The sequence below is a fragment of the Octodon degus genome, unplaced genomic scaffold, assembly GCF_000260255.1.
Source record: "Octodon degus isolate 3935 unplaced genomic scaffold, OctDeg1.0 scaffold00114, whole genome shotgun sequence".
NCBI lineage: Eukaryota > Metazoa > Chordata > Mammalia > Rodentia > Octodontidae > Octodon > Octodon degus.
The window spans coordinates 6,564,536-6,589,865 of NW_004524690.1; the positions used below are offsets into that span (position 1 = coordinate 6,564,536).

At 37.7% G+C, this 25,330-nt stretch overlaps 1 protein-coding gene across 3 annotated transcripts in view; it reads right to left on the minus strand.

Moving 5' to 3' along the window:
* Nucleotides 1–800: 800 nt before the first annotated feature.
* The window catches only part of Pdlim3 (PDZ and LIM domain 3), a 33,464-nt gene continuing 8,934 nt past the window's right edge, over nt 801–25,330 (minus strand). The window contains exons 2-8 of one of the 3 annotated variants that reach the window (XM_023699609.1): nt 23,497–23,648; nt 21,856–21,940; nt 12,527–12,594; nt 7,367–7,630; nt 5,426–5,550; nt 3,357–3,471; nt 801–1,548 (exon numbers count right to left, since the gene is read on the minus strand). In XM_023699609.1, coding sequence (XP_023555377.1) covers nt 1,359–1,548; nt 3,357–3,471; nt 5,426–5,550; nt 7,367–7,630; nt 12,527–12,594; nt 21,856–21,940; nt 23,497–23,648 — 999 coding nt within the window. In that variant the 3' untranslated portion in view covers nt 801–1,358. Of the gene's footprint in view, nt 1,549–3,356; nt 3,472–5,425; nt 5,551–7,366; nt 7,631–12,526; nt 12,595–12,947; nt 13,136–21,855; nt 21,941–23,496; nt 23,649–25,330 lie in introns of all 3 variants that reach the window. The other 2 variants (XM_023699610.1, XM_023699611.1) reach the window with 2 other exon arrangements.

Consider the following 25,330-nt stretch of genomic DNA (forward strand, 5'->3'; position numbering starts at 1 on the left):
GGCCAGAGGGCAGAGGGCACACAGCTCGTGCTGTGATGCAGAGGAGTTGTCTCTCCTTGAAGGGCTGAGCTAAGAGTTCTGAGGTGGACAAGGGGGCATTGTTGCCTGGCTCCAACTATGCTGAGAAGACAGACTTTAAGTAGAGCTATGGATTTTAGCAGTAGACATAAGCAGGACCCTAGGAAACCAGGAAGCAGCTCCTGTTTCCTTTAGAAGGTCCCCAAATGGTCACCTTGGGGAGGAGGCAGCATTGGTAAATCATTGAGCATGTAGAGAAAGCCTGATAGACTTTGGGCTGAATGTTTATCTGAAAGAGGCATTTCAATGGGAAAAGCCTATGTCAAACCAAAATACAACTTTAGTTGGAAAGAGAGTGAATTATCATTAATTAGCAAATTAATTTTTTTCCTATCAGCAAATCTTTTGGAGCCATGAGAAATAGGGAATTATGAAAACTAAAGGAGCTGGGAGTGGTGGCACTTGCTACAAATGTAAACATTTTGGAACCCTGAGATGTAAGGCTTTCAAATTGAAGCCCAGCCCAGCCAGGGAAACCTTGTTTCAAAATAAAAAATAAAAAAGTGGCTGGGGTCTGAGCTCAGTGTGAAGTGTTTACGTTCAATCCCCAGAACCTCAAGCGAAAAAACCAAAGAAATATTTCTTTTTTTTTTTTAAAAGAAATATTTCTTAAAATATATTTTTTTTCTTAAAATATTGAGCTGGCAATGTGCATGCCAAGATATGACTGAGCCCTCTCACGGAAATAATGACTTTAACTGAATTCATTGAGCACTACTTCATTACATATTTTAAAAATGTTTCATGTATTTATTACATGTTTTTGCATACAGTTGCTTGGATAAGAGCCTAGAGAAATCCTGTGAATTTCTCCCTGACATGCATTATAGTAGTTAAAATATGCCAGAATACAAGATTATATTTGGTATCGTATATCTACAATTGTAAAAATCAATTTCTCACAGAACAACAATGGAATCCCTCTGATATCTTGATGTTTACACGTTGGTTGGTCACCCTACTAATGTCAATTGTGGCATATGACATACACAAATTATTGCTTTAAATGTCATTATTGCTATCACCAAAGATAAAAGCAGTTGCAACACATAGTTAAACACGCTTTCGTTAGAGAGCAGACATTTGCCTTCCATTTCTTTTCCTTGGGACACAGCATGATAAATGAATGTCTAAAAGCCGTGGCTGTAGAGTCGGCGTCCACAGCTTGCCATTCCCCCGTCAGGAGCCACTCACACCTTTCTCATGTAAACGTGCATGCATGCGTGCGTGCGTGTGTGCCTGCGTGCGTGCGTGCGTGCGAGCTCGCTCCTGCAGAGGATCTAAGCTTTGGGGTACAGGGTGACCGTGTCGTAGCCCTCTGGGGGCCTTGTTCGGGCTCTGGCGTGAGTCTCACAGTACAGCTCGCCCTCCACGAAGAAGTAGCCCTTCTGCTTGAGGTTGAGGTTGCAGTCGGCGCACACGAAGCACTCGGGATGCCGGTACTTATCCCGCGCCTTCACCACGGCGCCCCTGTTGGGATCAACAACAAGGAGGCCGAGTGAGAGACAGCGTAAGGGACACACAAGGGGCGCACACTATCGGAGGACACAGCCGCGGCTGCGAGGCTTCTCACTGAAGAGGGGCTGCCAGGGGGAGTGGAAGAGGAGCTAAGGAGCTCCCCGTGTTTCTCTGACCTTGTTGTGTGACTGTGTCATAGCTTTTCAAACAAATGACGAATATAACAAGAGTAGGGTCCTTTGCCCAGTTTGTTTGGAAGAGAGATTAGCGAAGGGAGTCAGACTTTGACCCAGCGGGGGTTCCACAGCTCAAGGCCCCTTTGCTGAGTTTCTTTTTTGGTGGTCCAGCCCCTCCGTTCTCAGGGGCTGGATGGACTTTGGAAACAGTGTACTCCGACTCAGGAACAACAACTGCTTTTGGAGACACTGAGAACTGTTGTATCTTTTGAGGGTTTCTCTGCTGCCGTGCCCCCTGCCCTGCTTTTCCCTCCTGCCCCACATTTCGCCCTTGGTTCTAACCAGGGTCCTCCCCCACTTCCTCCTTGCACTGTGGCCTGGATAACTGGGCAGACGTTACCTCAGTTTCTTAGCTGGAGGTAGAGGAACAGAAGAAAGGGTGGAGAAGTGGCCACGCAGGACAGGCCCAGCAGTGAGATTAAAATCATCTGGTTCAGCGAAGATTAGAATAACAAGTGAGGCTATTTAAACAGCAAGTCCAAGGGAGTGGAAGTAGAGGTGGACTGTAGAAAGTATTTTATTTGTGTGATCCAAGAAATTGGACGAAAATAATGTTTTGATTTATTATTTGATGACTCCTGTTTGCTTCCCTGTGTTTATATAAAAAAGGAAGTATTTGAAGATTGTACACACACAAAGGGAGGGCTTTGGGGGGTACTTTTTAAAGTGAAATCATGATTCCTGGAAAGTTTTAAATACACATTTGGGCAAGTGTCCTCCACCTCCAAGGGTGTATCTAAGAGTAAAGTTAAGATTGCTGATTTCCATTATATGTCAGTTTGGATTTACAGCTAAGGAATGTTGGTTAAAACATGCTAAAAGTGAAGATTGTGTTTCACAGAGAGCACATTGGCCAAGCATTGGCCGTGACTCATCCACATGGCTGACACTGACAAAGATTCTACAATCTGAGGTACAGGATCTCAGGGTAAATCCTGAGGGCATTTCACTGACCTTCCCAGACCAAAAAGCTACAACTCTTATTGCACAGGTCCTGCTTTACCTTGGTCTTAACCATCCAGTAGAAAAGTATGAAGACGAAATATAGGAAGTAAAGTCATGCTATTATGTTGAGCTGTGGGGGACTCAGGTCAATAATTTATGACATTACCAGTTAAACAGAAGACCCAGTGCTATTATGGTCTACTGGACTCTTTTGGAATATTTTGCTGAGTTTACACACCTATAATATTCAATAACGGAACTTAGAAAAAATAGGGTATACAGATGAATGTCCATTTTGTATCTGTGTATTCAAAGTGGTTAGGATAGATATATAGTTGCATTCTCTTAATGAATAGAATGACTTGTTCTAATGGTGTTTGTAAATAGGATCTCAAGTCCGCATCTTGTACAGCAATTAACCACTAAGAAGAATATATGCAGTGTGTTATTTGTTGAAATTGTACTCCCGATTTGATTTGAAACTGTCTCATTGCTGTTTATCAATAAAATTAAAAAAAAGATTGTGTTTCAAACTGATGAATAGAAATCTAAGTTTTTCATAATTGCCTTTTCTATATAAGTCTTAAAGTAGAGGAAATGCCTTCTAAAGTGAATTCTTGGTTTAAAAATGAGACATACACAATGCCGCTTCCACATTTGTCACAGAGTGGCATCCTTGGAGCGCCGCCACCGGCTCCACCATGGAGTTTGGTTACAGGAGCCTTCACACTGCGAGTCCCCGCTGGACGGTCATCTGAAAAACAAAATTTCCATTTGTGGTGAGGGGACAGCTGGCTCCTGTCTGCACCAGGCTTCTGTTCTCAAGTGTGCACTTTATTTTTTAAATTGTTCGTATTTTTTTTTTTTTTTTTTTTTTTTTTTTGTATTTTAGGGACAAAATGTGTGCTTTAACCTAAGGAATTCTGAAGTTGCATCTGCACTATCATTTTCCAAGGAGTGGGACCAATGAGAGCAGCAGAGACTCGGTTCTGCAAAAGAGGCTTTTGAAATAGACTTGCTTAGAACAGTCTTGCTATTGTTGGAGGAACTTGTAGTAAAACGCTCAGAGCAGCAGAGGTTATCTCTCATTTTCATTCTGATTGTGGAAGATATACACAAGGCTTTCCTTTTTTCTTTTTTGGTGGAACTAGGAATTGAACCCAGCACCTTGGGCATGTGAGAGAAGTACTCTACTACTAAGCTGCTTCCCAGCCCCTCCTTATAAAATTTTATTTTGAGACAAGGTCTTGCTGTGTTGCTCGGGTTGGCTTTGAACTTGTGATCCTCCTGCTTTAACCTTCACACAGCTGGAGTTACACATGTGTATGCTATCACACTGGCTAAACTTTACCATTTTAACGACTTTTAAGTGTGTAATTCCATGGCATTAAGTAATTCACAGTATTACACAACCATTATCAATATCCACTTTCAGAACTATTTCATTATCCCAGATAGAAACACTGTACCTAATAAATAATAACTCTCCATTCCATCCTCACAGCCTCTGGTGACTTCTATTTCACTGTCACTATGAATTTGTCTATTGTAGATTTCTTTTCTTAATTAAATTAGATTTTATTCTTAAGTTCATATGAAAATTAAAAGGGAAAAAAGAACATAGAAGACTGAGTAGTAAAGAACTGAATTTATGCATATCTGTACATAGACATAGATTCTTCTATGAGTAAACCAAACAATATTTGGCCTGTTTTGTCTGATTGCTTTCACTTAGCATGTTTTCAAGGTACATCTGTGGCACAGCATGTATCAGAATTTCATTCCTTTTTAAGGCTGAATGAGAGTGGTACATGTCACATTTTGTTTCATTTCTTCTCTTACCTGTCAATAGATATTTCAACTTTTTTCTAACTTTGGACTCTGTGAATAGTGTGAACACTGGTGTACACGTATGTGTTTGAGTTCCTAGTTTTGGGCATAGGGAGTGGGAATTGCTCGCTCATGTGTGAATTCTCTGTGTATCTTCTTTGAGTGACTAGCAGTTTGTTTTCTGCAGTGGTTGTATCATTCATTTTACATTTCCATCAGCCGTGCTCAGAGGTTCCCCTTTTCATATCCTCATCAATACTTGTTTCCTCTTGTTGTTATGCACATGCTTATGAGATATTTTGCATTTTTCTGTTATTTTTAAAGGTCAATATATATATATATCTGTAAGGGTGAAAAGGTAGGTGTAAGCGTTTAAGCCCAAGAAACAGCAGGAACGGGCCAGAGGCCCAGCTCTGCTTCTTAGGGTCCACGTGGCCTTGTACAAACCCGTTTTCCCTGTATATCAGATTCTCATGTGTTGGTCTTCACTGTGACTTTGTGAAATTAAATGATAACGTACATGAGATTCTTTACATAGAGTTCTGCACACAGTAAAGGTTCATTATGGTATTTTTTAACTTTGATGTTGATGATACCCTGAAGTGCTGGGGGAGACTGAGAAAGTGTGTAATATATGTTTAAGAGTGGTTCTTAGGATTCACGGAATTTGTCTTTGTTGCCTTTTAATGACTGCTTGCATTTTGTGACTACTTGAACACGTCCCGGAGGCTCTTTTCCTAATCAAGGCACCATCCCTGATTCCTGATTAAAAACAATATTTAGACTTTGATCCCCAGCACGTCTGCCACCCTCCCTTTCCTCCATCCTTTCAGTGGCTTCTATCAATTACGTGCCAGCAGACGCATGCGCATGCTCACCCTCATTCACCAGTTCCTGGAGCACCCGGAAGGAGCCTGACTGGCGAGGCTGAGCAGGTTCATCCCGATTGTCATGGAGCATCCGGTACACATCTGATTGAGGGGGTGCTGAGGCCACAGGTTCACTGAGAGACAAGGATGGCAAGTGAAACACCCTCAGGAGCATGGAGAGGCCGCTGTCAGCACATTTACAGCAGTGCTGACTAGGGACTTACTTTCAAGTGAATATTTAAATAAAATGTGAATTCACATGGGATGCCTTAAAAATGTCATTGAGCCATAAATCTAGGGATCACATCAGCACTGTTGACTTGGGACAGAATACTTTTGAGTCCCAAGTCCCACAATGACTAAAAAGTGATTGTTGAAAAATGGTAATTAAAAAAAAGTAAGACTTGTGCCTTATAACACAAACATCTTATGAAAGACACTAACTGTTCTCAGGAAAAAATAATATACATGTGATAGTGCAGGAGTAAACCCAGTTTGATTATTAGGCATGAAAATTTTATTTATTTGTTTCTTGACAATGTTATTAGCTTTTAGATTCACCTTTGATATTAAACTAAGAGTAAATTGCTTAATTTTGTTTTTAAGATTATTTTAAGTCCTAGAACTAACTGATATATCATTTAACTTATAAATTGATAAACTTCAATTTGTCAGTCTTTGAAAATATGTGGAAACATTTATCAACAGACTCCTTCAAAAATGTATATATCAGGAAAAGAAAAATGTGTATAACTATGTTAATACAAAATTTATTGAGACATGATGAGATTAATACAAGTTACCTTTGTCCTCTACAATTACAAGATTGCTCAAAGTGGCAACTATTAGCTTCCAGACATTTATTATTATAGCAAACTGCAGGAATGTGCAAACTTTTTGTGGGCTCTATATGTATTAAGTTGATTATCTTATATTTCTAAAATAGCCACATTAAAATTCATTAAGAGCAACAATAGCAGCTTTACTTAACATGCTTCCTATAAATATATTTATAATGAATAAAATACTGTCATAATAGTACTTCTCAGGCACTTAATACTTTATTACTTTATGCCATTTAACTGTACTGTTTAGAAATAATAGTTACCTGCATATATTTTTAAGTGTTTATTTTTGAAAACAACCATTTTGTTTAGATGGAATTTTTTGAAAAGTGATCTAGGAATATTATTAACTCAATGTATTCATCCAGAGATATTTTTATAATATTGTTACATAGTGCTCTTAAGCATCCCAACAATTTATAAAAAGTGATATTGAAATACCAGTGGTACTGCAATATTGAAAGAAGTAATATGATTTTATTCTATAATAAATTTAATTGAAAAAACTTCATAAAAAAAAAGAAAAACTTTGTGGCACAAGTTCTTGAGGCAAAGATTCAGAATATAGAAGAGATAAGTAAAAATAAAGGTCAGAGGGAATTAAACATACACATTAATGACCTGAGGTATTTACGTATAAAACTATTCAAGACAAACATTTTAAATGGAAATATAATTACCTCTCCACACATTTCCTTTAGAAGATAGAAGTGGCATCATCTTATTAAGAAGTCCTCTGACCCTCCCAACCTTCTTCCATAATTTTGACCCCCAAATACATACATAGGATATACTAGATTATAAATCACTTTTAGGAAGTTCTAAATCAGATATTTATAAAACACACTTGCTTTTAAACTATATGCACATTTCATCCTTGTATTATTTCATTTTATTGCTATTTCCTACATTATTCTATATAGATAATTCTTCAAATCATGTTTATCATCACTTTAGATATTTGCAATAAACCTTCAGTATTTTTTCTTTAAAGCTTTTCCCATAACCTTTTTTCCATTAAGACTTTGATAAAGAGACACCATGAAAGCTGACATTGCCCATGTGTTTAGTTAACATGCCCACGGTTCAGAAAGACTCATATTACCTCATTGAGGGAGTTTCCCCTAGAGCTGTTGAAACCTGACCCTGAAGTGTTTCCATAATATTGTCATCTGAGTACAACTGCATAGGCGTATTAAACTGAGCATGTACAATCTTCACACCGGGAAGTTCCATTTCCAAAGGAATGTTAGGGGCCATCTTAGCAGCAACTTTCAAGTCACCTGGACAAATTGTACTAAGAGTACTGACAGAAGAAGGGGTGCTACGTCCACTGCCACCATCAATACCGGAGGGCGTGCTGCATCCACTGTGTTAGTGACCACGTGACACAGCGATGACACGAGGAACCAGAAGACACAGAGAACAAGTACAGAGAGGTTAAACGGAATTGAAGACAAAAAATGAGAGGTAAATTGTATGAACTAATATACTGCCTAGACTTTGTTTTAAAAAAGGGTGATGTTTAAATATTCATCATTGAAGAAAGTTTAATAAAATTAAAAGATGCAGGTACTATTGCATTTGTTGGCTCTATTGTACTAGGTAAGTTAAGGGTTACTTATATAAAAAATTGCACATGAAGTAGATAAAATACAGCTATCCTCACTTTTTAAAAAAATAGGCCAAATAACTTTATTGGTGACAATATCACTGATAAAATGACACTGGCTGGACATCATTTTATATTTTTGGAAGTACAATATTTAAAATGCTAATGAGTGATCCTTTACAAATGCTAAATTAATGTGTAGCATGGAGATCCAATCAAAGGTTTAGAGGAACATTTTAAAATAAGTACATTTCAAGAATGTAGTTGAGCTTTAACTGAATGTAATTGGCTACTTGTAGGTGATTAAGTAAAGATTATGTGTTAAGGCTATTTTGACAATATTTTATTACTGTGTTACTGCTTCAATATTTTTATTTTTATTTGGTATTTATTTATTTTTTTGTGGTATTGGGCATCAAACTCAGGGCCTTGCACTTGCTAGGCAGGCACTTATTCCACTGAGGTATCTCCCCGGCCCATATTTTTATTCTTTTATTTAAAAATAAAACTTCTGTAGCTTACAACAGGATCTGGACACAGCCAATAAATGCTTGTTACCTTGCAAGTAATAATTAGAGAACAAAAAAGGTAGTCTCAGACTGGCTGCTACCACCAGGCGAAGCTGTATTTCCTTTCCATATAGGGATTTCATGTACATTTGTGGAAGCACAAATATATTTCCATGCATATTTTTCATTTTCTTTAAAAATTTAGTTATAGGGTCTTATTAAAATATCAAAAAGGCCAGGCATGCAAATTTAAAAACTAGAGAGATTTCATATTCTTTATGAAACCGGGTAGGAAGCTAATCCCAAGTGCAGATGTTTATGTATATTTATTTGTATATGCTAAGGATTGAGCGCAAGGCCTCATGCATGCTAAGCACTTGCTCGATTGCTGAGCTACACCTCAGCCTGCTACATGCGTTTTAAGTGCAGCATGAGAGATACATTCTGCGAGGAAAACGGAATAGGCTCAGAGATTTTAAAAAGCAGTCATTTAAAGCAAAGCAAAAAGAAATCCTAATATTTCTGTCCCTCTCCATCATGCCTGCTAGTGTTGCTGTGCCCTGAAGGCGGAGCAGATTCACACGGTGTGCTTTCCGTAAGGTCAAGGTCGTTGTTCTCGCAGCTCCACCCCATTTCTGCATTTGCTCTCTAAGGCTCCTAATGGTAACCTCAGCTCCACATGGACAGCAACACTGAGAAAGATGAGGGGCAGCGGTGTGTCTTTGTGTTGTTACTTTATCCATGTTGCAGCCTCATTAGTTTGTGCAGTCTCTGTTTCTAAATGGATTTAAACATTTTAAAGAATCTTTTGTGCTATCTGTTTTGGTTACCTCCACAGCCTGAATAATGGACTTGCTCTTTTATTTTCTGGCTGTTGAGAATCTGTTTGAAACTTAATCTGTACACTGGTTAAATGACATGACAAGCTGCCAAGTGACCTTCTTTACCATTTATGGAGGCTCAACATTAACTTGGCTCCTGAAATTGACTCCATCTAATAAAAGCATAGAAGTTAATTGGCAGTTGTAGTGCAGTTTAGGCCAGAGAATGCTGATTAGGCCTAACTGTAATGAAGCCTATTAAATTGAATTTGGGCTCAAAATAGTGAACAAATTCAACCAACATTAGAACTACTCTGACCTCACTACCAGGCAGGTGCTGGATGCTAGCATCACTCTGGAACTTACAGATATGCCTTATTTTGTGATTGTACATACTAATCATTTTCTGATGTTAGTATTCTTGTCTACCAGCATGTCTGTGTATATAAATTGAAGGAAGCAAGAGCTGGGTATTCTGTTTCCTACTTCCTTTATCATGCTGTTTAGGGTCTCATGTCTTTTAGGCGATGGAAAACAAACCCTAAGAAAATAAGAATGAACTTTTATAAATTTCTGGGACAACTTAAAATGGTCTCTTGATCTATTTTAAATAACATAGCTTTCATGGACTCCAGCCACAGTGGCTATCATAATAGGTCACCATGACCTATTCCTGTGACTTGGAAATATAGGTATTAATGAGATTTCTTAAGGCAGACTCAGCAACTTGGAAAGACTACCGGTAAGGTACATAATTCACTCCATTACTTCATGCCAGCATCCTTCACAGAGAACTGACTTCTCTAAGGTGTTTACAGGCTTTTTGGGGTAAGCTTCTGGATGTGTAAGTTCTCCAAAAAGTCACAGGGGAATTGTATTTCAATACTTGGATCTTTAATGGCTTGTATATGTTTTTATTATAGCCTCAGTTTTACAGATTTACCCATAAAAAGAATGCTTCAGTTATGATCAAACAATGAAAAGAACTGGTGCTAGTAGTAAAACCTCAGGGAGATGAACATAGTAGAAATTTAGTATTTCACTTTATTTCTGATTAAAGAAGCTCTTCACTAACAGTGCTGTAGTAGCTTGGCATGCAGCCCTTCCAAATTCTGCCTAGAGTAAGTATCATTCTGAGAGGGTAAGAAGCTTGAAACAAGGAAATGGTATGAGGGAACAGAAAGAAAAGGAGTGGAGAAGCATCTTCATGATTCTTCGGCATTAGTGCACAAGCATCTTTTTATATTTAAAGTAAATCTGCCTATTTCTGATTACTTTTCTCCTCTCTTGTTTATTTCTTTATTTTGAGGTACCAGGGATTGAACTCAGGACCTTGCACTTGCCAGACAAGCACTTATTCTACTAAGCCGTCTCCCCGGCTCTCCTCTCTTATAAATTCAGCTTTTTAAAAGAGACCTTTAAATGATAAGTTTGCAAGTGACTTGTCCTTAGCACAATTTTAAGTTAAAATGGAGGCATAAAAGAATTATAGATACAGGTCTCTATCTCTCTGAATTTTTCTAAAAATGAAATATCTAAAACAAAGGCAGGGAATATATTTCTCTAATGTATGCCTTGGTTCAAGCATCCTGAAGTCATAGGTGGGAGTTAATGGATTTGCAGTCACATTAAATTCAAAAGAACACAAGGATACTAATAATTATATAATTATGTGATACTTCTTTGTGAAAGTCTTTTTTCTTTTGTCTTTTCGAGGCAGGGTTTTGCTATGCACTTCAGTGTGGCCTTGAACTCACAGCAATCCTGGCTCAGTCTACCAAGCGCTGGGACTGCAAATGTGTGCCATCCTGCCTGGCTGGGAAGGAATTTGGCTCAGCAGCAAAATAGCATTTTAGCATTTAATATGGTATCATTATGTTATTGAAGGTGTGATAGTGTGGGGAAGCACCTCAAACTAGAACAGCAAAAAGGGGGAAAGATGCAGAGGAAGACAGAATGGGACCAAAGACTGAACAAAAGGAAGAAGAAAGGAGGTACAGAGAGTGGCAAGGACGAGGGAGGGCTAATGCCTCCCCACCCCCACTCTTCTCACCATATACTGAGGAAATATTACTTGGTGCGTCTAGGACTTTGCCCCAGTGCACATTTACTAAGTATTTATTCCTCTATCCTGGCCTCGTTTCTGGGGTCGGGAATGTGGAACAAGTCTGACAGGGACCGTGTAGACAGTGTTTATCTCCCAGGGGTGGGGTAGGGGCGTCAGTCTCCGCTTAGCCACTTTCTCCTGTTCTTCCACGCCTGTGCTTCTTCTGGATCTGATATGACAAAAATTGTGATGGCCACTTACAAACCCCATCTGAAGACGTACAAATTAAAAAAAAATTAAACAATGGAGTTAAGTAAAACATGCTTGGAAAATTAGCCTACCCTTGGCTACCAGTTTGGAACTGGATGTGATTTATTATCCATTGTTCCTGACCTGTTAAGATCAGTCTGGCCTAGTCACCAACTTCTTTCTTCTAAGTTACCTAGTTGAGATTAAAGTAATGGCTTTGAAGTTTTCTGAAGTTGCTTCTGCCCAGTGTAGCAGTACGGCACATTACTGTAATTCCTTTCTCCATACTGAGGTTCAATTTCTAGAGATATATGAAAAAGATTATCTAGAAATCATCATTTTATCTGGTTGATAGACGAAAAATCAGACTTGGTTTATTAGTATTATAATTTTATACCTTTGTTCATTGGGGTACGCAGTACACTTGCCTCCCTCCTAACTCTTACTGTATGTTCATTTTCAATCAAGTAAAAAAAGCTTCTTTTTAAGGGGACTCTTTTTTTGTTTTTGCCAGTATTTGTAAAAACGAAAGTTTATTTTTATGTAAGGGTTAAAATTAATGAGATTTGATAGTTTGCTGAGAAGCAGGTACTAAAGTGGGATGACCAGGGTCTGCCAAATACATAAGGACACCAGCTTTCTCACGTGTGCCCTGTGGGCCTCTGTGTGCCTGATGGAATTTGGTTTCTGTTTCTGTCCCTGTTGGAAGGGCTTTCCTGACCTGGGATAGAGCAAGTCTGCTGGACTCAGAGGTCACTGTGCTCTGGATAGAATCCTCAGAGCAGCAGGTCCTAGTTATAAATATACACGAGGATGGCCTCAATTTCACAGCTCTATGATCTGGTCTGTATTTACTCACAGAAATGGAGATGATTTGGCTTAGTGCATTTGTTTCTTTTTGCTTTTGAAGTACGCCTTGCAATGAAAAAGTTCACTCCAAACATCTAGAAGTTACTTTTCTTGGTGATTAGTAAGAATTGATTAAAGGAGCATGCACATCAAACTTCACAATCTCAGGGTTTATGACCTGCTTCGGCCTGGGATTATGAAAGGTTTGGGCCGAATATTGTGCTTGTGTTCAAAGTAGTTCACATCCTGTGAAGACAAAGGGTTAAAGAAGTCCCTCAGTGGAAAATTAATATTTTACAACACAGTTGAGTGATAATTGTACAGAGAGAATATATACCATTAGCTGTTGACATGGCTAAGAAGGGTGATTATAGAACCAGAGTGATTTGTCCTTTTTATCTAAATCCTCAGAAACTGGTTGATCTGACTCCAGAACAACCGGAACCATGTTCCTAGATGCTTGTCTTTTAAAATAAAAAGCTGATAGTACCTTTAGGAAAATAAAAAGGCAACAACAAGAGCTGGACTTCTGAAAGGGAAAGAAATCATACTGTCACCATTAAGCGCACATTGAGCAGAACCAAGAGTCCAGTACTTACTTTTGAGGTGAGCTAGGAAGGAGCCCCCGCAGCTGTCCGTGAAGCGCATCTTGGATATTGCTAGTTGAATAGAGCCCAATTGGTGAGTTATAGGAAGCGCTCACTACCTGTCTTTTGTCATCAATGTTTGCTGCGGCAACAAAAGGCTGGGCCCTTCTGTTGTGTGCGGTACCAATGGGTTTGAATTCCTGTACAATGGCAGACAAAATACACACAGCCACAGAATGTGCACACTGTTAAAGAGCAAAACTCACAGCACGGCTACTGTTAATAAAGGCATCTTTACCCAACACCAGGTTAATGGCAAGATTAAGGGAGGAGTTAGGGATAATTATTTCTACCATTCTCTTCGAAATTCACATAAGCTATATTGATCTACCAAATGTTATGATTGAAAAGAATTAAACATATTAAAATATTGTAATATAGATCAGGCATTATGTCTCACATCTGTTCCCTACTGACTTTATTTACTACTTTTAAGAAATTCTAATGACTCACTTGAGTATTGAAAGTTTGTGTCAGAAAAAAATAGCTATACTTTGGATTTTCTCAGTTGGAACTTAGGTGTGTTTTCTATGAATGAGCAGCTTAACAAAATTTCTGCTACTTCTTAAAACAGGAGAATAAACATTTGTAAATAACTATATTGAATTGTCTTAACTAACCTAGGTAAAATTTTTCTTTCCAAAAAGTATCCACAACAGTAATCCCAGCACTCAGGAGGCAGAGGCAGGAGGACTGTAAGTTCTAGCCCACCTGGGTAAACATATCAAGATCCTGTCTCAAAAACAAAACAAAATAACATAAAAAGCACTATAAAGATTAAAATCAGGCATCATGCTAATTTTTGAAAAATAAAAATTATGAAAGTAGGAATAACATATGTAAAAACACGTGGCTTTTTATTGTGATGATTTCATATTGTGCTTTTAAAGAACTTTTCATTTTACTTATTTCTAGGTGTTAGTACATCAGAGACAAGTAATGTGTGTGATTCATAAAAGAGTTTTACTTTAGGAACAGGACCACACATCAGAGCCTTAAATCTTGAGTTTGACACATACCTGAATGATTGAAAAACCTACATTATTATTTTTAAGTGTAAAAACAGTGCTTTTTGCCTTGAATATATGTAAAATGTTGTATAAGCATTAAATTTTTTTTTTTTGTTTTTTTAAGCAACACAGAGACACACAATACCAGAAGAGAATGCTATAGTACACCCAAGCTGATTCTTTTCCTGAATCTAACTGGCAAAAGTAGCACAATCAATCTCTATAACAGTGTGTTATTCTCACATTCATATCGACTTCATTTACTACTGTAAATGTACTTCCAGGGATGTCAACAGATTTGAAATAGTACAAACATGTACAATTATTTGAGATGTCACTGGACAGAGAGGATTTTCTCTAAAATTTGTAATTCTGTAATATTTGTGTTGACATCATTTTTTTCCTTCTGGTCATTGCAGATGAGTGAGTGGTGGCATGGTGCATTTCTGCTAGAGAAGGAACTGTGAAGAAGAGAAAGAAACAGAACGCAATGAAGAATGTAAGAGAGAAGGAAGAAGGAAATAGAAGAGGTGGAAAAAGAGGAGAAGGAGATGAAGGGGAGACAGGAGGAAGAGAGGAAGAAAGACATAGAGGAGGAGGGTGAGGAGGAAAAGGAGGAGGAGGAGGGGGAGGAGGAAATTTAAAAAAGAGGCTCTTGTTGTAGAGATACTACCTGTTTTTCTTACTTTCTTGTGTCTGAGAACATGAGCCACCTTTCTGTAAAGACCCAGGCTGAAAAACCCTTTGTTTTTGGTTCTCCTGAGTAGGGAGTCTCTACTCATTCTCTCTTTCATCTTTCCTGCCTGTGGCACAGTCCACTTTTCTTTACGTTGTATGACAGGGTAGAAGGTGTACAGTTCCAATATTAGCCTATTGAGCCTTCTCCAGCTACCCCAAATCTCTTGATATCTGGGCATCAGTGATGTGGTAAAGAGCACCATTAACCTGGGACAGTTTGTGTTTACTGAGAAGAAAGAATCAGGCATTATGAAAAGATCAGGCATTATTGTGAAACTGAGAAGAAAGTTTGAATTGAATGCAGCTTAGCCCATGATTCTACAGTGCAACCGAATTGATTGACATCTTGTTCATTTGATTTTTTTCCCTCTGTTGCAGTGGCTCACAGCTAAGGAGTTGGCTGGTTGGAGATTGTTGCTGCACAATGATGAAACAACAAAGTGTAGCTTTAGAAATGCTCTAGCCTTGGATTTTAGAACATGCACGAGTGCATGCAGCTAAACATTTCCATAGTGGTACAATCTGATTGTTTTAATTGATTTAATAATGAACTTGAATTAGCTGTATCTTATGATTAACCATTATAACTAGCCATGATTATTATGGCATGAAAAAGTGAAGTGGAAATAATTTTAAGTAATATCGATGGTCACAATTCAAGTCTTGGTAATTCTTTTTGACATGAAAGAAGACAGAAGGCTAATTGCCTAATTTAGTTTTGGTGGGTTCTGTATCTTTCAGGCTAATTAAAATGTGAATCAGGCAGGACTGAACTACTCAAGGTTTGTGGAACTCAGCTTCTTACAAAAAGGAAGAAAAAAAGTACTGAGGTGCTTTAAAAATCTTGATAAAACATTTAAATTTAAATGATTAGTTAAAATAATATGATGGGTGTTTTGGAAAAAAACTTCTGTTTTTATTTCTTTTCTTAGTCTTAAAATTATGCACAAAAGTGGACGGTGACTGTCTTGTAAATGAGGCGACTTCTCTGAAAATGTTTGTGCACACAGTCTCCAGTGGTACTTCTAAATAGCAACACATAATCAGTTTCAAGTTCCTTTTTTTGGTCATTTTCAGTTTTGGTTATACAGACTGCAAAAGCCAAAGCTGTACAGTTTGTTAACAGAAATTCCCTTTACTTTCCATTCAGGTCATAAAAGGAAGTATTTCTAATACAGCATTCAAATATTTTTACAGAAGCTTTGCAAAGCATTAGTTGATTGGATTCTGGAGTCATTCCCTGAAGCACAATGAAGTAGATTCAACCAAGGTAAACAAGGGATTTAAGCATGGCACAAAGAGGGGACGTTCTATCCAAGCATTACATCACTGCTGATGGTCAAACAGAATCAAAAGACAAAACCAGTCAGATATTTACTGTCATATTTTAATTCCTTTTACTTTTTTTGGGGAAAAAATCACAAGTGACAGAAAATATCAGTAAAAAATTTATATAGCAGTTAACATAGTCCAGCTCTTGTGTTTATTCTTCCCAGAAAAATATGGCTTTGTGTTATCTCTTAGGAATTCAAAAAGTAATCATTCAAGATAACAATTTAAAAATATTTTTCAATGATAGGAGCTTATATTAAGGACTACTATTTTGAGTTGATCAACTAATACAGCTACCACAGTGAAAGCTACATAACCTGACAGAAACCTGTGATACTGAGAGAATGCAATTATTGACGATGGTCTCCTTTAATGACTGCAACAGTGACAGCATTCAAAGCCATTCCACCTTCAACTTCTTACTTGGAGAAAGACTCAAGATACAATCTGAGATAAAGATTCAAGTGCTTACTATCTCAATCAGAAAAAGTTTGTTTCATTCATAGTTTATTTTTCTTTCCCTATTTATATTTTTTCATATAAAAATGATAGGGAAATAAAAGAAAATGAAGTGAACATATATTGGATTAAGACACAATAAAAAATACTTTTTAAAAATCATCTTTGGGCTAGGGAGATAGCTCAGGAGCATAAGCACCTGTGTGGCAAGCTGCAGGTCTTGAGTTTGATCCCTGGTGAAAACAAAACCAAAACCAAAAAACCTAAATCATCCTTATCATTTATAAACAATCATTCCTTACATTCATTCCTTAGATGAAAAATAAAGTCACCCTTAAAGTCATTTTTTCCTCCAATGATCTATTTCAACGTTTCCTATGTTTCATGAGGTAGAGTTTGGAGGAAATGGTGAAAATAAAAGTTTATTTTGTGTAGGCTGCTTTTAACTTATCAGAACATTATAGATTAATTTTATGAAAATAAACTGTGAGTTTGTAAGAACATCTCCCTTATCAAATCTATTGCAAACATGCAGTCACTTATGTGAAAATGATGAGAACATCCTTGCTTAGAAATGAATTATAAAATACATTAAAAAAAACTAGTCTGATCTGTGTAGTGAGACTCTGTAGATCCTGTACTAAATACATTAAAAAATGAGACAAATTGTTTCTGCAAAGCATCTTTTCTACTACAACAGGTCGATTATACTTTAAGTTGTTCAACTAACTTTATAATTTTTTTTTATTTTAACATTTATTGTGTGTGTGTGTGTGTGTGTGTGTGTGTGTGTGTGTGGCCAGCTCAGCCCACCAGGGGGCGCAGCTGGCTGGCATGTGGTGCTGGGGGATTGAACCGCGGTCCCTGTGCTTTGCCAAGCTTGTTCCAAGTAGGTGCTTTAGACCACTGAGCCATCTCTCCAGCCCCTCAACTAACTTTAAACAAAAATGAAAGTAGTAGTTTGTTGGAGAATGTAAGCTTTGAAGAAGTACCAGCTATATACCTTTAGTTTAAAGCAATATGTTATTTAGAAAAATGTGTACACTCACTAAAAACTCTCCAGGATTGTACAGAAGGAATTTATTCCACTGCTGTGAGCTGATCTAAATCAGGTCCCCTTTCAGCTTAATATTGAAGTCTAAATTCATAAAATTAAAATTTAAATGCTCAGTGATAATGTGGTAAGATGAAAAAATTTAGATTATATCAATTGTTGCTATAACTGTATAAGACAAAATCCCCAAGCACGAATCTATATGTAGGGGAAACATCAGTAATACATAGATTAGTATTTTATTTATGGCTATATTTAAATGGTAGGATGTGGTATTTTCCTTTTCAATAGAGAGATAATTAGTTTAAAACAGTTTGTCTTTAGTTTCAAATTAGTTTAAATTAATTTTAAGTGAAAAAGTATTCTATTCTAAAAGCAAATGTCACAATACTTGCAAAAATGAAAATTCGACTTCAGTTGAGACATAAGAACTCAAGTATTGTAACGCTCATGCGTTTTACTAATTATCTGCAAAGGCAATTTAAAGCTTAATATATTAATGGCATTTGCTTCTCACACTGATGCACCATTGTTGTCCTTAAAAATAACTGCAACTTGGTTTCCCTCTACTCTTGTTCTATAAGTTAAAGTCACTGTTGAGCTTTCTCACACATCCTGTAGTTCATGCCATGAGATTTTCATATAGTAAGGGATCCCTTGAAATGTAGCTATTTTTTACAAAGAATGTTTGCCCTGAAATACCAAATCTTGTGACCTGGTGATTTACAAATCTGGCCTAAGAGTCTCACAGGAATAGAGGTCATTCTATTCATTAGGAAATGTGTTGAAACTGTTCTTCTCTTGGTGCCCTTTATACATGGGCCTCATGAAAAAGATTCCGGTAAGAATCAGTCATGGCTCAAGCGAAAGGAATTTTCAAAGGCTCCTTCTGATTGCTATAGTACTTATATTGTTTCACCTTTTTATACTATAAGAGGCCAGGGAGATAGGTCAGAGCCATAAGCACCTGCCTGGCAAGCACAAGGTCCTGAATTTGATCCCTGGTAAGCCCCCCAAAAGTATAGTATCATAAATATTCATATTTTCAACTCCTAAATCCAGGATATATGGGCTAATATATGATTGACAAAAGACTAGAATATTTAATTAACCACTAGGAAAAATGTATGCAATGTGTTAATTGTTGAAACTGTCCTACCAAAAAAAAAAGACTAGAATATTTAAAAATTACAATCCAAGTCTTAAAATAATCATAAGAATGGGTTATGATATGGCTAATCATAGCCATAAGTCATTGCCCATTGATTTGCAAAAGGAGCTTCTTCTAGAGGTCAGATTTAGGAGGTGCCATGAGTAAGCATCACTGGGGCTTGATACTTGATCAAGTCTGTCTTCTTGGTGACATACCTTGCATCTCACATTGAGGAAGTGGGGTCTCAAAATTAGGTGACATTTTGAATAAAAAAACAATTTGTGAATAGGGTGTAGTACAGTATGTGTGCTGTGTGTAGATAAGGAAACACAGAATTCCACCCCATTTGTGGTGGAGATTACAAGAATTTAGGTAGTCAATAAACATCTGTGTCAGAGACTTATGTTTCTTTTCATTTTTTTTAAGCACCAGAGAGTCTCTTTTTCTCTTGTGTTGCCTCTACATGATGAATTGATGGGTGTAGGAGGGAGAAAGTAGGTTTTATACAAATGATGCACAAGTGCAAAGCGACATATACAGGTGACAGCTTTGTCATGAGAGACTTTCCGTCATCAAACTGTTGACTAGAGGCGTTAGTGTTCGCTAAGCCACCTACCACGCCAGAATGAGCCGCCATGAGCATTCAGATCACAAATCACTATATCTACAGACTAAATAGTCTTCATTCCCAAATCTGAGATGTGAAATGTCTCAGAATGGGAACTTTTTGAGCAATGATGTAATGACGAAAGTGGAGAATTCTATACCCAATTTCAAGAGATGAACTGAAGTTAAAATATAGGCACATTAAATTATTGTGTAACATTACTATGAGGCCATGAGGTATATCTAAAAATTACTTTTATGCTTAGAATTCAGTCCCATATGTAAACTATCTCATTCATGTATGTGAAAATATTAAAAAATAAAACATCTGAGAACCAAAGCACTTCTGATCCGAAAATCATTTCCAGTAAGGGATGCTCAACCTGAATTACCCATCCTGTTCATTTGCTTATCTGTCGATTACCTGACCTAAATATCCCTCTCAACTTCAGGGTCACTTTGACAGAGTAACAGCTGGAGGTGATGGTAGAACAGTTTTTCAGAACAGATTCTCAGGCTGATTCTGGCCAATGTTAAATTCACTGTATCTTTCAAGCCTCCAAGTCCTTTCCTTGAGTGTCTACAGGAGTTATGTGTGAGAGAGGCAAAGGAGAAAGAACAGACACCTGGTTCCTGTTTTCATGAATATTTGTTTTGTTTTGTTTTGTTTTGTTTTGTTTTTTTGCAGAACTGGGGATTGAACTCAGGCCTTTGTGCTTGCTAGGGAAGCACTTATTCCACTGAGCCATCTCCCTGGACCAATATTTGTCTTATTTATCCCCTCTGGGCCTGTTTTACTCTCCTTTTGCTACGTGTGTGTGTGTGTGTGTGTGTGTGTGTGTGTGTGTGTGTATGTTTAATTTCATACAGGGTCTCTCTATGCAGATGATACTCATAGTGATCCTCCTGTCTCAGCCTTCCCAGCACTGGGATTACAGGCATGCACTACCATGCCCAGTTTCAGCAGCAGGCTCAGTGCTGGGCCAGCATGGCATGTGGTAGATACCAGGGGACTGAACCCGGCTCCTTGCACTTGGTAGGCAGGCACTTAGATCACTGAGCTATCTCCCCAGTCTACTCCTTGTGGTTTTTAGGTTCAGTCTGTACCTTCCCTTTAGTTAAAAGTCCAGGAAAAGAATCTTACTGATTCATTCCCTCAAAAGATGATCCAACATATTTCTTCTTCTGGGATGATTGTATTTTAACTGAATATACAGCTTTGGTGCAATGTAATTGTAAAGAGCAATGTAACATTAATAAGGAAGGAATCCCCATTATGATATAATAGTAATGTATATGGCAGCCTTCATTATAATACATGGGGATGAGGGTAGGAAGCCTTGTTACATATGCAGCTTCTGACTTCACTGACCAGAGAGGCCAGTATTTTAGCTTGGAGGAGAGGGGTACCTCATTAATGAGATCCATTAATGAGATCCATGAAGAGCTATAAGAACAGATCCATTAATGAGATCCATGAATAACTATATGAACAGCTCAATGTACCAAGCTTTTTGCTCATATTAATTTTTCTTAAATCTTTGAGAATCCCTGTGAAATACTTGCACTTATGTTATTCTACATCTATGTAATCTGTAAAAAAATCAGAATTATAGAGACAAGTAGAATACGAGAAGGACAAGTTAGGAGTTGATCCTGAAAGGAGGAATAGTGCCAAAGCATGAATTGTAAATGTTTTCAGTTCATCTTTTTCAAAATATGCAGAAAAAATATACACTGGAAATATCTAATCCCCTTAGTAGGAAAACTGGTTTCAAAAGGGATATTAAATTCATTTCTCTAAGGACCATTTCTAAAACTCTGTTTTTAACTAGAGTTTTTCAGTATGTCACAATGAGGATAGATTTGACTTTTTTAGACTTTTTGAATATTGACTTGGTCAGAAAAGCATCAGATTATTAGATTAATTAATTCATGAGTTTGAGCTGCCTCAAGGGAAAATCCTTTATCTGTTGTAATTCTGCACAGGCAGAATATCTCATAACATATACAAATCTTTTTTTTTGTGAGGTAAATTTGATTATAAAAGGCCAGAATTGAGAATAAAGGATGTACAGGAAGATCTGGGTGAAGAGTTGAAGGATGGAGCTTCACAATCACTGTTAGATTAGAGACACCTGCTTTAAATGGGCGAGCTTATTTTTGCTTTGCTTTGTTTTAACAAGTTCAACTTCTTAGATTACCTCATAACCATCTGGCAGAAGTCTACCATAAGAAATGAAAAAAGCTAGTGGATGTGGTGGACTTAGCTAAAGTCTTCTTGATGAGCACATGCTTCCTTTTAGCAAGATGGTCCCTTAGGTATACAAATCTTTTCTCAATATAAGAAAACATGAATCATATAAATTAATCTCAGAGTAAAGACACACCACCACCTCATCGGGTGACTTGCTCCAATTTTTATGTTTGCCACTTCACCCTTCTGGAAGCATCTCCCTAAAGGAAAAGGAAATACAACGAGTATATCATTTACTCCAGAATTCATACCTGTGGTTCTGACTCTAAGTTGATTTTGAAAGGATGAGCTTTCCCTTCTTCAGATACCTGTGGGGACCACAAGCGAGTTTCTGCCCTGTAAAGAAAATAAAGTTCGTAAAGTTTCAATTCAACTGGGACTTCTACTTTTAGTGTACTTCAATTTCCCAGTATGTTTGTGAAAATACTAGGAAACCTTACTAATTTAAGCAAAAGGGATTATTTTTTGCTTATTATTCTGGATTTTTCCATCCAATTATTCTTACTTGTTTAATATCCTTTGGGAGAATCTGGAATGCACCCAGACTACCCAGAATACATTGGGCAGTTTCTGGAAAAAGGTGGCCTGTATGTATGTGGGAAATAGGACAGAAGAGGGAGACTCTGGACGATCACCCTGCAGGTACCTGCAAACTTCTTAGGCTTCCCCTTCTTCCCTCTTATCCTACCCAGGCCACCACAGGCGACAGGAAGGGACTGGCCAGATGGATATCTGCTGCTGGCATGAAGGAACTGGGCTTTGCCTAACGCTTTTCTTGTGTCTGTCTGGGACCCTGTGGCTCCTAAGGGACTGTGTGCTTGGGGAAAGTACAGATTCTACATAAATAAGGAAGAGACTGTTTCACTCCTCAACACCGTGGTTGTTTGATTTCTGTAACAGCAGAAATTGTCAATACAGTAGCAACAGGACAAACATGCAAACAACCACTGTAACCAAGTCATCATTTTCATGGCTGGGTTTCATCCTTTTGGAAGCATCTCCATAAAAGAAAAGGAAATACAATGTGGATGTCATTTACTTTGATGATAAGAAATTGAGTTGAATTTCTGTTGTTGTTTGTTTGTTTTTTGCCAGAAATATTTTAGTGGGAGCTGGGGAGCTGGCTCAGTGGAATAAGTGCTTCCCTGGCAAGCGCAAGGGCCTGAGTTCAAACCCCTGTTGCGCAAAGAAAAAAAAAAAAGAAATATTTTAGTATCTAATACAGTCCCTACGTATGCATTAGCATACCTCATGATCCTATGAGCTGAATACTGTACAAAACAGCCAGTGACAAACAGGAAATTAACAATGAATTCTAACATGATCACATTTGGGTGAGTCAAGTTTCTTTTAGGAACATCTTTACATGTCATTCCTTTCTTTTCTTTGTCTTTTGGTGACAGGGACTTACTACACAGTTCAACCTGGCCTTGAGCTCACTTTGTATACCAGGCTGGCCTTGAACTCACAAAGATCCTGCTCCTCAACCTCCCGAGTGCTGTGTGTGTCACCATGTCCACCTTCATTCCATTCTTTACCACACTGAGAGCCACAGAATGATTAGTCATATTGTTCTGTGTTTACATAGTGGATGAGTATCTTCATAGTCAATTAACTGGATTGATAAAGAAAGAAAATAATCCATTGGGCCTCTTCTACTATTTTGACACTCCAGAGAATTCTTTCTCAAAATGATTTGCCCAGAACTGCTAGACTGACTGACTGCAGTGAACAATAAAATGGTTGATATATAAAAGCCAGTAAGAATGCCAGGTCCTGTCGCACTCACAGTAGGAGGATGAAACTATTTATAGTTCTGATTCAGGTTCTCTTGCAAAAAAAAAAAAAAAAAAAAAAAAAAAGAATCAAATTTAGCCATCACTAAGGAGCACCTGTCAATCTTGAGACACAGCTGGTGTGCGGCTGCTTTAATCCTGTCCTGTGCATCAGCATGAGTCATGGACTCTGTACCAAAGCCATCGATAGCCAGGATCACGTCTCCAGGACACAGGTTGGCCGCCGCCGCCTTGCTTCCTGGAGTAATCTGGAAGAAACACGACACTGTCAAAAAGTCAGCACTTCGCAACCTCTTGAGTTTTGTGGCTGATACTTTTTATTTCATCCAGATACTACTTTTGATGGTTCAGTAGGCAGGAAATCTTAAACCTAACAAAATAACTCTTAATTTAGCAGTTGTGTTAATCTTCCCATCTTGTTAAACCATTTTTTAACCACATTTCATATACCACTGTATCTCTTATTCTCTTTTAAAAACCTTTTTTCCCCCTTTCCTTTAGAAACTCCCTTTCGGAATCACATACTTTTTTTTTTTGGTTTTAGAGCATTAGTCTATCTATTTATTTATTTACTTGCTACCCACCATTCTCCATTTGAGAATAGAATTTTACCACATTTAGGAGACTTCATATTTAAGTGTTTAAATATGAATATAAGTATATGAGCTGCCAAAGCAAGCACTCGTATTTAAATTAAATTGCGTTAGCATCCTGATATTATGACCTTTAAAACTGGCATAAGAGGAATATAGTGGGCTAAATGTTTTGTCCACTCACCCTGTCCCCAATTTATATATTGAAATACTAACCTTCAATGTGATGGCATTTTCAGGTCAGCCTTTGGGAGGTAATTAGGTCAGGAGTCCTGAGCTCTCATGAATGAGTTTAGTAACTCATAAACAGAACAGTGTGAGAGAGAGCTCTTTGCTATCTTTCTATCATGTGAAGATACAAGAAGAGCTAGCTGTCTGCAACCTGGAAGAAAGCCTTCCCTGGGAACTAGTTGTGCTAGCATTGTAGGTTCTGATTTCCAGCTTCCAAAAATTATGAGAAATATATTTTTTTGTTTGTTTTTAACCATCCAGTTGGTTGTACGTTAGTATAACAGCCCAAACTAAGACAGGGCAACTAGGGTGTAAAGTCTGGAGAGGGAGCTATTCTCAAAATAACAAGAAACTGGATAGTTCTTAAAATATAACTTTTCTTGTGCTCTTTGAAAGCTGAAGTTTCAGGGCAAAAAATCTGGACTCTAAGGAAAGATAGGGTGAGATGAGCTCACCTTTAATGGAACATAAAGGAAGTTGTGGGCCATCATATTAGCTGTTAAGAAAAAAAAATCAGCTAAATGAAAAACTAAATTTTTATTTGTGAGTTAGCTGGGGTCTACAAACCCATGAGACCCACGAACACAAGTCCATATGCCCTCATAGTGTCTTCTCCATGAATGAAGGACAGATGGACTAAACAGAAAACAATGGTCCAGACAGTAGATTTTAGTTAAACCTGTTAGTAATTATTTTACATGTAAATGGTCTAGATACACCACCTGAAAAAGTCAAACTTTGTCAAACTGTGAAAAGCAACAAAATCCTTTTTTTATACCTAAAAGGAAATTCTCACAATTTTTTTTTTGGAAGGAAGAGATGTAAAGAATACTTAAGGGGGCTGGGGATACAGCTCAGTGGCATGAGTTCCTGCCTGACAAGTGTAAGGTCCCGAGTACCAAACAGCAACAACAACAACAACAACAACAACAACAACAACAACACCCAAAAACTCAAAAAAAACACAATACTTAAGATTATGGGGAAGATACAGCTTTTCATATTTTAAGTGTTTAAAAATAGGAAATATGGGGGGTGGGTGGGGAGATGGCTCAGCAAAATAAGCACTTCCCTGGCAAGCGTAAGGGCCTGAGTTCAATCCCCGG